We start from the raw sequence: 12,669 nt of genomic DNA, 5'->3' as shown, positions 1-12,669 counted from the left end.
GGGAACATTGCTGGGAACATCCCACCCTTCCAGACAGAATGTGACTCTTGTTACCAAACTGTTCTATCCTTGGAATAGAACAAAACACAACAAGCTTCCAATGACTTCACTCAGGGTCAAAGACTGGCTGTAGAGTACAAAATGTGCTGAGAAAAAGCCTAGAGTTAAGCTTCAGCTTGAGGAAATAAATGAAAATGTGCCACAACCAGCCAATAGCACGTTGTTGTTGGTTTTTTCTTTTTCTTAAAGGACTATTTATCTTTAAAGACGCATTATCTGTGCTCACAGGATTTCCTTCAGGCAGAATAAAGAATAAAGTCTTAAGAGGTTATTCCATTGACAGTTATCACACGTGTGTTTGCATCAAGGTCCCTGATGAAGGCCAATAGCTGGTGATTTGAACTAATTCAGACACCTTGGAAGTAGTTGAAGTTAAGCTAGAAACTTCTACACAGTTCCAAAAACAAAGAACAGGCTTCATACACCTTTTTCAGGGTCAAATTCAAGCACTTTCAAGGTCCCTTTGCAAGCTTTTCCAGCACATTGATGCTTCTTTCCTGTGTGACAAGAAATAGGAGATGTTTGTTTTTTAAGTTAATTCCCAATTAAACCGTTTTATTGCTAACTACATTGCTGTCTGTATTATTGCTGAAGTCCTAAATGATCACCTTTAAAGTGTTTGTGCTAATAACATCATGTACAGTCAGACAGGCATGGAGAACAGCACTGACTGGGAGAGGCTTTGAATAGATCACATCGTTCAATTCAACATATAAGACTTTAAGAAAATTTACAAGTATCTACTTAAAATCTATTGAATTTATCATCCGTCATATTATCACGTACAATTCCAATGTATTTTGTTCATCTCCCTTAAATAAACAGGTAGCTTTAAAGTATGAAATATTCATATACAAATACACATAAATGTGGGGCTGATTGTGCCCCACAGGCTTCAGTGTGAGCTTGAACACATTCATAATGTTTAAGTAGTTTAATGTGTAGGTGCTGGCCAGAAACACATTTTGAATGAAAGCCGGGGAACTTTGGTAGCACAGAAACAAGTGGCTATTCTTTGTGACCATATGGATCGGTCCCTCATATTACCATTATTTCACCCAAAGGCACCAAGTTAATACTCAAAAAAGCTGCAGCAATACACACAAATATAAACAGTACTTGGTGACAACTTTGCTTTTAGCCTTTAACCCTCTGGGGTCCAGGGTATAATTGGCCGTTTTTGACTATATTTCATCTTTGGCAAGATAGAGTTTTTAATCTGTTATTTTCTCATTTCGACATACTGTATCAGCACAATTTATCTAAATTCAGACAATTTAAAATACGAGTAGAAAGTGATATTTTTGACTGTAAAAACCACAAGCATGTTTAACACATCATTTTCATAAATTCAAATGCAAATAGAAATTGTACATTTTTAAATAAATTGTCAGTTTTGCAAACAACAAAGTTATATGGTACTATTTACCTAAAAATGCAGCCAAGGCTCAGTTTTTTACAACTACTTAAAACTACTTTACAAAAGAAGCAGCTGTTCTGCATCAGATAAGAAGGCACAAAAATTATTTATGCAACTCCAAAAAAATAGTTTGTGTTCACTATAATACAGATGAGAACAGCACAGGGATAAACCTGCAGGTCTGACAGCAGGTGTGTCACTCAGCGTTTACACTGCAATCTGCTTTTGGTGGCTTTTTTGCAGCAACTGTGACGTTCACTAGTAGAACTGACACAAAAAACAAAACACGACTACACTACACACTAACTACACAAGACAACACACTAACTTGAGACTCCAAACACGGCAAACCTCACAAAATCACATATCAAAACTCTCAATCTCTTTCGCTCACTCACCCTCTCTCGCTGGTCACTCCTAAAACTTCCCCCTCTTCCCAAACAACCAGATGCCACATGTTGCCATATCATTTTTTGATTGGTCGACATCAATCAGGATGGAGTGTTTTTTCTTTTTTCACTCACAGGCAAAACGTGTTTGCTAGCGCTCTCCTTAGAAAATATGTTTTTACCGTTTCTTCCCGGAGTAAACGCCACTGTTTTATTCAGAAAAAACCAAACACCGGTTTTACGTGGCCTATCAACACAATTTAACAACTGGTATACAGTTTGAAGTTCGCACTTTCAACCCAAGTTGAAATGGAGACTCTGGGTCCGTCGACCCCAGAGGGTTAATTAGAAAGCCTAAGTTGGCCAGTTATGTATCGGGCTAATGTTTAAAGCTTTCACTTGAGTAAATTAACTCATATCACTGCTAAGTAATGTTAGCTAAGTTCACAGCGTATTCCATAACAGCGCTGCCATACTGCATCACACTAAGTGTATTTCAATCATTTCTACAGCGAGTTTGATAGCAAAATAATAATCATAATTTAAAAAAAAATATAGCGTGTGTAACGTACGCGTACTGGAAAATTATTTACTAGCACTCACCTATCATGCGACTGGAGAGCGCAAACTCCGCCATTATCGTTTTCTGACATCACAACAGCAACCTACAGGTATGTTAGCGCACTCATCCCCGACTGGCCGAGGGAGGGGCGGGGTCACACGTTGAAACAGACACAAGGCAGCCAGGCGGGGAAAATTTCCTTTTACATTTTGCGACTCATTTTATATCTATCTGATAGGAAAACTATTAAATCAGATAGTTGTTTGTGGTGAATGAAATACAGCTACACTTTCAAGCACTTTTAAGCACCACATCTGAAATTCAAGCACTTTTCATACCTTGAAAAGACAACATTAACAACAACATTTTCAAGGATTTCAAGCACCCGTACGAACCCTGAAAGAAACCTGTATGAGCCGATAAAGTTAGATGTTCAGTGCTGTTCCCAAAGCAAGTTGTAAGATGTTTAATTTAAATGCTACTTAATATTACTAACAAAGAAAACTGACACTAAGAGCTGTTACAATTTGAAAAGTCGATGCAAATCTTATTGCTAGCAAATAGTGAAGTTGGGTAATACCAAATGCTTTTGTTACATTCTGGAAAATCAGACAACTAATCAGGTTAATTGACAATAGGTTTGCAATGTGATTGGGTATTGGATAGTCAATCGTCAGTAGCACTTCAGTGTAAAATTACACAGAAATGGCAGCCAAACTATTGCTGAAGAAATTATAAGAAAGCTTGATTACAGTATTAGAGTTGAGGCTGTGCTGAAGAATGAAGATGGTCAGATGTTGACTTTCAAGTTTGTTAGAGTTGTACAAATTCTGTTTTAGGCTTATATACTGCATTTCCATGTAAATTTCAGTCAATCACACCCCATTTCCCTAGCAAAATATAAAGAGGGCTGGCACAAAACATGTGCACAGTATTGTGTATAAACAAGATCTAGGATCACTGGTGCCTTCTCTGGGCCTGAACTCATTTAAGATGGCGTTAATGAAGTGGAAAACTATCTCAGTTTTTTGATCTTGATCAGAACTGAAGAAGCTTCTCGGATGAGAGGTGAAACGTCTTCAAGCAACTTAAAGAAGTCCAGACACTTTTCTTTGCAAGCTCCTTTGACTATCTCAGTTTTGTTAACAGCATCTTAACGAGCAGAGAGACAAGGGACAATGTGTTCTGTTTAGAAGCTAACATCAAATAATAGCATCCATAATGATGGGGCACTAGTACACATTGCACAAGCAACTTAAACATCTTAATGCTGAGTAGCACATACAGGATTTAAGAGGAATGCATACTGCCATCTTCCTTACATCTTGTTCAAGGAAGGCCTTACTTATTTCAGCAAGATGTTCTACATCTACATGTTACAACAGCTTTGCTCCATAAGGTAATACCGTGTGGTTGCTAAACCGGCCTGCCTGTAGTCCAAACTTCTCACGCACTGGAAACATATGACCAAAGTAGGTGACACAAAATATTACTGTTGTGCAAGTGACATCCAATATAAAGCAAGAATGGGAAAAGAAATACAAGAAATGGTCAGTTCACAAATGACTTTTGTCAAAAGAAGAAGTGATGCAACACGATGGGAAATGCTCATCTCCATGATTGGACTTTTGTTTTTAAAATGTGCATATATTAAACAAACCACAGTAATTCAGATTAAAAATTTTATATGATTACCGACCCTGTCTCCGACTTTTGCTACACTACATGTCACATGTCTAATTTTTCTGAGTAGTGTATGAAGAAATGAAGGATGGATAAGACTTTTGCACATTACTGTAGAAGTGACTCCAAATGTTAAGCAGTCTTCCAGCTTCTCCACAGCAGCCATCGTGGACATTTTTCACAATGTTATGATGCTTATTGCTTACAAATGAAACCATGAAAAACTAATAAAAATAATAATAATTATTATTATAAGACTTTGTGTGAACAGCCTACAATAAGCTATCTTAAAGCAAACACTCACTAAAAGAGAAGAGTGCATTTATTTCTATGGAGAATCCTAAACTTGCTTGGCAACTTAATTTGGAAACAAATGCATCATTTTCCTGTAGTTTGCATATCTTTGCGTACTAGACAGTGGTAGGCCTTAGCTATTTATAACATCACAAACTAGACGCCTATATCAAAATTACAGAGAACCTAGGCAGAGAACTAAAACTGATCCTGAAGTGATCTAGTCTGCCAAACAATATAAAATTTACTAATTTAAATAAATGTCATTAATAAGACTACTATAATAAGTGTTTTTTGTTTGTTTTTTTAAAGAAAAAGGTATGAACACAGTTTAAACGTACAGGGTGTCAAAAGAAAACTGAGGACTGCAGTAGAAACTGACAAGAGTCCAGCCTGTATGTCATAACTGCCAACACGGATAAGCCGATAATACTGCACTATGGTCATCAGTCAAGTCAAAGAATAAAGTTTCAGGAGGAGAGATGACTCCACTCAGGAAGGAACATGACACGTCACCCAGTGGATCCAATTTGATCTGAGATAAGTATCACCTCACCAAGAAGAGATTGATGTTTAAAGGTTCAGGCTGAGCCATTGACGAATGCAAACCACACAACCTCTGGTCTGCAATTATTATTTAAAAACAAACACACTTCTATTTAAAGACATTGTTTCCTTTATCTACATCCCGAAATAGCCGCTTCCAACAACAATGCTAAAAAGGCTTTGGAAATGCATGGGAGCAAGACACTCATATCTATGAACAGTTCCTACCACAGAACACACAAGTATGATTAGACAGGAGAAAAATAGAATTTTAAAGCTGAAAACCCAAAGACAAACAATATGGCAATCTGACACAGCAGTAGATGGCTCATTTATATTTGAATGCTTAATTAACAAAAAGCAACAATGGACGGAGAAATGCCAAATGGGAAGTCAGAATGAGTGGGACTTACTTCTGAACTGGAGTGGCTTTATTCTGTTTCCAGACCAGGTACACCGAATCAGCTAATTACTTAAGCTGAGCTTTACAATGGTGCATTCAGGAATACCTAGGAAGACTGAGATATTAGCCACAGGCAGGGGCTTTCACAGATTCTGATACATCCTTCAAGTTCTTTTTGTTGTTGTTGCAACTGTTGTATAGTATCTCCTCTAACAATACCACATTAAAAAAAGGACTGCAGCCACGTTTCTACTTTCTGACACTCGAGGTGGCAGGTATCCACTGGGTGTAAGGTGAACTGAAGTCAACCATCTTATCATAAAAAGAAGAAGAAGAAGAAAAAAAAAAAAAGATAGTGTGATGTAGTGAAGTCCAGTATCATGGAACCATTGTGGTGCAAAACAATCGCTAATGGTAAAAATGGTAAATGGCCTGTATTTATATAGCGCTTTACTAGTCCCTAAGGACCCCAAAGCGCTTTACATATCCAGTCATCCACCCATTCACACACTGGTGATGGCAAGCTACATTGTAACCACAGCCACAGCCACCCTGTGGTGGCTGTAACCACAGCCACCCTGGGGCGCACTGACAGAGGCGAGGCTGCCGGACACTGGCGCCACCGGGCCCTCTGACCACCACCAGTAGGCAACAGGTGAAGTGTCTTGCCCAAGGACACAACGACCGAGACTGTCCGAGCCGGGGCTCGAACCGGCAACCTTCCGATTACAAGGCGAACTCCTAACTCTTGAGCCACGAGAGTCATATGAATATGAACAGTCATATGAATAAAGTTGTTCATAAATTTGTTAAATTTGTCTGTAAATCTATAGAACTGTAATTTGTCCTTAAAGTTTTGCAATGTCATCTAAGTAGCACTGAGTTGCAATGTGGACTATATGACACAAAGTGGTTTCAATATTTTCATGGCAGGTTTCTTGCACAACGAGCACATAACAGATCATATGTACTCTTTGCTTCTGTAAAAAATAAATGAAACAAACAGACTGTTGACATCCATTTATAAGTAACTGAGCATGAATGAAAGGCTTGTGTGAGTTATAACAAGGACAGGTTTGTAGCTGCTTTTATCAGAGAGAATGTGCATGCACATGTCTGCTTTTTGCATAAATGGCATTCAACAGGCGTTTCTCTTCTGGGCAAACCAGTTATAGGTACAGATTCCAAAGAAGCGTGGGACACTAGTGTCAGCAGAGATAAAGGCTGTGAACGGGCCCCAGCCACCAAAAGTAACAGAGTGAATGTTTAGCTTTAATGTCTGCAAAATGTAGTGTAGAAACTAGGATTTGATCTAGCACTCAATACAGGCCATTTACATTTTATTTAAACTTGTTTAGCTCAAAGGAACTCCTGCCATTAAAGGAGAGCCATCAGCTGATACTTTGCACAGTTATTTAAACAGGTTCTCTTCAAGTCAAGCACAGACTTAGTCAAAGGTTTAATTAAAGTTTCCTCTCAAACCTTAAAGTAAACAGTGCAAGCCTCTAATTCTGCACCAGTGAAGCAGCTCTGAACTCTTGTTTTGTCTCTTTGTGGCTAGTAGGGCATGCAAGCACTTAACTTTTTAATCTAACAAATTTTGCTCCCCTTTTACGCAGTGTTAAAGCAAACTGCGAAAACTGGGCCTATCTTTGTATCTCAGGGTCAGAGTTCTCAGAATTCTACAGTGTGCAGCGTCGTTAAAGATTAACTTCTGCGTCAGCTGACTTCTCAGAAACACTGCTTATTTTAAAATCAAGGGGCGGGCTGTTGCTATGAGGAAGTAGAGCAACTTAACCAATACCATCTTTGCCAGGTCCTCAGGCTCATGTTTCAAAATTGCAAAAGAAACACTTGAGCAACTGAAATGGGTTTGACTTGAAACCAAAACTGTTTTCTGAAGTTTACTTTTGAATATCTCTGATGGGAGTTAAGGCAGACTGCCTTATCAGAGGCACTATAAAACAAAAACCTAATGAGCTGCAGACCAAAATCACTAGTTTTAAATGTCAAAGGGGGGTATATTGACTGATATCCAGAAGAGTTCTGCAGTCTGAGTAAAGACAGATTAGGCCCAACCATTTTATCTCTCTGCGTGGGTAGTTTCTGTGATGGTATGTGCAGACAAAGGTTTCTAAACCACTCCTCAAACTATCCCACAAAAGGAATTCAAGCTGATGTGTTGGAGTGAGCTTTTTCAGTTTACAGCTTCACTATTGTATCTGAACGTAACTAATGCAGCTGGAAAATTAAAAAGTTTAAGAAAAAAAAAACCAAAAAGGTATATTGTGAGACTGTCACAGAATTCATCTTACAGCTTCCCTTTGCTGCTACTGACCACCTATCCCAGTGTATAAACCACAATGACTTTGAAATTTGCAAGCGCAACACCCATTTCAGCAACTGTTTCATTTTCAGTTCAATACAAAATCGTTTTTACATTTGTCTAAATTACTGGCATTTTCAGAATTGGTTTGCCAATATGTAGTGACAGTGTGCTTCCCTCTTTTTGTGCACACCACTTTTGCTCTTTTATATCAGATCTTCCACTTCTTACCGCTGGAAAACAGCTTTAGTCCTTCAGAAGGAGAAACACACACACACACACACACACACACACTCTCCCTCTTCCTAGTTACCAGTCTCAAGGTTGTTTAAAGATTGTGTGCTTCACACTGCAGAGCTTTCTTTTCTGCATACCCAGTCCATTCGGGTATTGCGCAAACTTCTCTATGAAATTACCTCAGCCTTAATTCCCTATTGTCTACCAGTCTGTTCTTCACAGTTAACTACAGGGGTAACCTGGGTGGTAGATAACATTAGCCACAGGAGAAGACTAGGGTAGGCCTGCTGTGGATCATCACCATGGCGAGACACACTCCATTTCTTCCTGAGACCTGAGTGAGTGTTTGTTCTGTAACCCGAGACAACAGGAGGATCTGAACAAACATGGGTGAAGCCACGCATCAGGATTGCTTTCAACAAAACAGCAGCAGAACACCGTAGAAGTCAAGTGTACTTTAGAAACCTCCTGGATGGCAAAGACTTTAAAGATGTGTGCAGTTAAAAGACAAACTAGAATAAACTGCATCAACGCATGAAAATATACCCAGACATTAAAAATGCAAAGACCCAATCAAATGTGCCATATGTGATAAGTCACTAGTCTCTAGGTAGCTAAAAACACAGGAAGTAGACAATGTTATGTAATTTCAGGATGTTATGAACTCCTTTAGCCTAGTTTCACAATCTGCTTGTTGAATTCAGTTATTGTGCACCAGCTCTTTGCAGATAATTTGCTACAGATGCACCTAGAAGTGTGGATGCAGCTGAGCACTTAGTGTGAGGAAGGTGCTGCTGCAGCCTAAAATTTCTAGGAAATGGCAGCCATTGTGCTGCATTTGGGTTGTGGTGTGACTGTATAAAGGCTAACAAATGTGTAGGTGTCAACTTTACTGCACAGGCCTAAATAAGCAGCATTAGAACTAACGAGCATAGATTTAACCAACTTCCTGCTTTTGCGAATTTCCTTTTTAAGCAAAGAGTGTGAAAAGGCCAAACTATGTAAATTAAATATCTTTAATTGATCTGTACAGGGTTGTAGCTTACAGCTGGATCATAGACTGCTTTCTGTTCAAGCACATAGCCTCAGCCTCCCCCCCCAACTGTTCTTAGTCCTTGTTCAGCTTTTCAACAGATTCAAAATTTCCAGAATCCTTTTACAGTCAAAAGTCCATGTTGTTGGTCTTGTCTCCTAGTGCAGTTCCAGCATTTTCATAATCAGGAAGTATTGCCACACTCATGCAAATCCACCTCCTCCAGCACTCTCTTGACTTCAGATATCCTCAAAAGATTGTAGAAGATCTGAATGGATTTTGGAAACTGGAATCATGCAGGTTTCGCTTCCTAGTTTTGATCTGGGTCATTCTTACAAACCACTGCCACCAAAGCATTATACAACAAAATATAGTGAGTAAACAATCATTTAAAAAAGACTAGCAAAAAAGGAAAAAAAATGTCTTTTTCCTTTTTATTATGACATCTTTTAGCAAAAATAGACTTCTGAATTAAATAATGTATTTCTGAAACATTTTTTCCTTTTGTCCATTCCACCTCCCGAAAGCGGTTTGAAAAGGTGTCCAATGGGGAAGGAAAAAAAAAAGAAAAAAAGAAAAGGAAAAAAAAACAAAAAGGTTGCTGCTCAGTGTCCACCAAATTCACCTGATCAACAGGGCCAGTGTTGCCCCAATACCAGCAAATCCAGCAAAGGCCATGAGTGTGTGCCTGACTATCGACTCAGGGTCTGCTACTCGAAAGAACTCCACAAAGCCATCCTGGAAAGGAAAAAGAAAGATGGGGTAAGAAAGAGGCAGATTATGTTCACTGGGCACAAAATACTTTCTGGGACAATAAAAGGAAGTTATGCAGTTATTTTCCCCCAATCATGTCACTACTCACCCATGCATTGTTTTTTACAATCCAGTCTCGCTGTTCAGACAGCAGGTATGCAGAAATCTCTTGGCTCACTAGCGCCACGTAGTTGTCCCTGCCCTTTTCCTTCAGGTGCTGAGAGACCACTGCCCCGAAGGCCATAAAGCTGACAATACGACCCCAGTTGGTCGTGTGGTCTCCAAAGAGGCTCTTCGCTACAGCACCGACAAATGACATATCCTCGTCTCTTTCATCCAATGACAATTTATTAATCATTCCTGCGAAAAGAAAATTAGACTAGATCAGAAAATCGAAGTCACTTATTTTAAGTCGAAGTTTAGTGAAATGTGTAAATTCTATTTTAGTATATTAGCAGTTTGGTCTCGGTTTAAAAATTGCAAGCTTGTGGTGACTTGAAGCAGTTAAAAGGCAGCCTGTGAGTGAAGCAGACAAACGCTCTGAAAGGTCTTTGTGCAAAATCCGCACAGACTGGTTTCAACTTACCGTTGTAAGCGTATCTGTGCTTTTCTAATACGTCCGCAACAACTCTTTTCATCGTCTTTAGTGCTTTGGTTTCTTTTCGTTGAGGCTGAGAAAGTCCAATAAAGTCACCCAAAAAACTGTGAATAAGGAGTTTCGTTTCTCTCTCCAGCTGCTCATCGGATTCACTGTCCGAATGAAACTCCGGGGTGCTCGGCAACGAACCGTCTTCCTCCCGGTCCCGGATAGCTTTTGTTTTATACCCGTTTGTTGAGGTTACCTCGAGGTTGTCCGGCCGTTTGGGGGTACCATTGGACACAATCCCATTGCTAGAGTCTTTAGAGGAGCCTGTGGCGTTCTGCGGAGAGGAATTTCCCGATCCGTAGTGCATTGGTCCCTCCAAGACTCCATTTTGAGGAATAAGATATTCCATTAAGGTGCACTGGTTCCTTTTCAACATCATATAGTTGGCCATCTTGTTAACTTCAAACGAACACCAAACTGTTACACGAAAAATACTTCGACAAGAAAATCGGCGTTAGGCTATATTTGACAAAAAGCTAGCTTCTTGCCTAACGCTTCATCTCTGGCATTTTCTCTCGAGCGGAAGTAACGCACTGAAAACGGTTGAGTCCGCCTTTTATAGTCCTCACTGACGCACGACGTAGGCGTGGAAAAATTTCCAGTTTAAACCGTGTTAGGCATTGTCATAAACACTCCCAAAATTAATTCTAAAAATTTATAATAACAATACAACTGAAAACACGCACAGAGGTTATAATTAAAACTCTGTTGTTATGTCCTCATTATTAATTATTTTCCTACGCTTGGCAACATAACAACAAAAATAATAATAATGATAAAGCAAAGTAAAATATTTTAAACTCAAAGCAAAACACAATTTAATTTAACTAATAATAATAAAGTAGTTTAAGACTTTATGGTTAAAATATAATGTTAAAATTATAGTGTATTGGATTATCTTCTGACAGATGTGTTGCACTGTAGAGGGACATTCACCTAGGTAGGAAGTGACACCATTACACTCCTTTGATATCACTCCAACACTAATCTACCAATAAAGGAGTATAGGAAACCATCATCTTAAATCTCCGAGCTCCATAACGTGCCATTGATTTACAACAACCCTATCCTCACATAAGCAGAAGTGCATTTGATCTATGACAGAATGCCAATGTTGACACATTTCCTTAAGTTAAAGAACTGTCTTTGCTTTGCCAACGTCAAAATATATCCTAATTAGTAGCTTTCATCACCTTTCATGTTATATGCTGGTATAACAGAAACACCTAGAATTTTCCATCCTGGCTCGTCTCTCACACCTGCATGATTATGCCTCCCCCTAGTGTTAAATGAAAGCTTGCGCCTCCTATGCGTTTGTGTGTCTGAGAATGCTTCTTCCTTCTTCTGTTTTTTTTAAACCCAGAACATTCCGGGTTTTGCGCCTCATCCCAAGATTTCTTCTGTTGACCATGCAAGAAATCTTAGGATTTAATCAGCAGCTAATTCATCTGTTTAACATGTAACAAGGATGAACAACTGAACTCATAAAACAAAACCCCACAAAAGCACCTTATTAATGTAAAAGTTTATTTCAAATACTGACAAAAATCCTCTCACCTACTTCCACACAACTTAAACATTCCAAGTACCCTTGTACTTCTGAAGTCTTAAAATCATTCCTGTATTCTCCAGTCATCCTGTTTATCATGTAAACCCTTTTTTTCTTGGAAGCAAGGGTGCATCTGATTTCCCTGCAGTCTTGGGCCAGGATGAAATATACTAATTATGCATTAAGAGAACACAAGAAAAAAAAATATTACTTGCAAAACAAGAAAACAGATAAGGTAAAAGCAGCACAAAAGTACTTCAGAGCACACAGCCTGTTAATTATTTTATACATTCTGGCACATATTTATCATAGCTGAACAAGAGACACCCTGTGTGTTGGGTATGAAACATACCCAGCTATTTCCTCTTGTTGCACTGCTCCTTGCAAAGCCAAACATCAAGTAGCATTCAAGAACATCTCTCCACTGTTGTTTCATAACATCACAGCATATTAACCTTTTCTTTATTTAACCTGGGCTTACTTCTTGAAGCAGAAATAATGTAGGCTTTTTAAACACAACACAATAGTCTGTTCTTATCAAAGTGACAAAGCAGCTCAGAATTTTAAGATCTGGCTAGACCACACATTTGTTCCAAACCAACGATGCATTTATACATACATTTTTTGGAATCTGCACTTAAGTTGAAGTTTAACATAGTTAACATGTAACCAGTTTTTGCCACAGGAGCTTTATGACTCTTGAAGTGAGATGCTTAAAGAGTCAGACTGGCAGAATCAAGAGGACAGATGTTCTTTACAGGGTATGCT

The 12,669-nt window shown here is 38.8% G+C and overlaps 1 protein-coding gene across 1 annotated transcript; it reads right to left on the bottom strand.

Moving 5' to 3' along the window:
• Positions 1 to 8,918: 8,918 nt before the first annotated feature.
• On the bottom strand, positions 8,919 to 10,878 carry mcl1b (MCL1 apoptosis regulator, BCL2 family member b). The gene is made up of 3 exons (XM_085423687.1): positions 10,293 to 10,878; positions 9,816 to 10,066; positions 8,919 to 9,691 (listed from the first exon to the last, which is right to left on the bottom strand). Exons 1-3 carry the CDS (start codon positions 10,741 to 10,743, stop codon positions 9,575 to 9,577), a joined length of 819 nt encoding a protein of 272 aa, XP_085279813.1. The 5' UTR covers positions 10,744 to 10,878; the 3' UTR covers positions 8,919 to 9,574.
• Between the last annotated feature and the right edge of the window lie 1,791 nt (positions 10,879 to 12,669).

Source organism: Rhamphochromis longiceps, linkage group LG11 (genome assembly GCF_057381845.1).
Source record: "Rhamphochromis longiceps isolate RC_006_pf linkage group LG11, R_longiceps_female_GT1.1, whole genome shotgun sequence".
Taxonomy (NCBI): Eukaryota; Metazoa; Chordata; class Actinopteri; order Cichliformes; family Cichlidae; genus Rhamphochromis; species Rhamphochromis longiceps.
Note: the sequence above shows the minus strand (reverse complement) of the source record. Positions and strands in the feature narration are given on the sequence as shown.

Bases quoted from the DNA above. Each gene is read 5' to 3' on its own strand.
- mcl1b (XM_085423687.1), bottom strand. From the start codon at position 10,743: ATGGCCAACTATATGATGTTGAAAAGGAACCAGTGCACCTTAATGGAA. The intron at 10,067-10,292 runs GTAAGTTGAAAC...TTCTTTTCGCAG, and splicing joins GCACAGATACGCTTACAACG to GAATGATTAATAAATTGTCA. The intron at 9,692-9,815 runs GTGAGTAGTGAC...TTTCCTTTCCAG, and splicing joins TTGTAAAAAACAATGCATGG to GATGGCTTTGTGGAGTTCTT.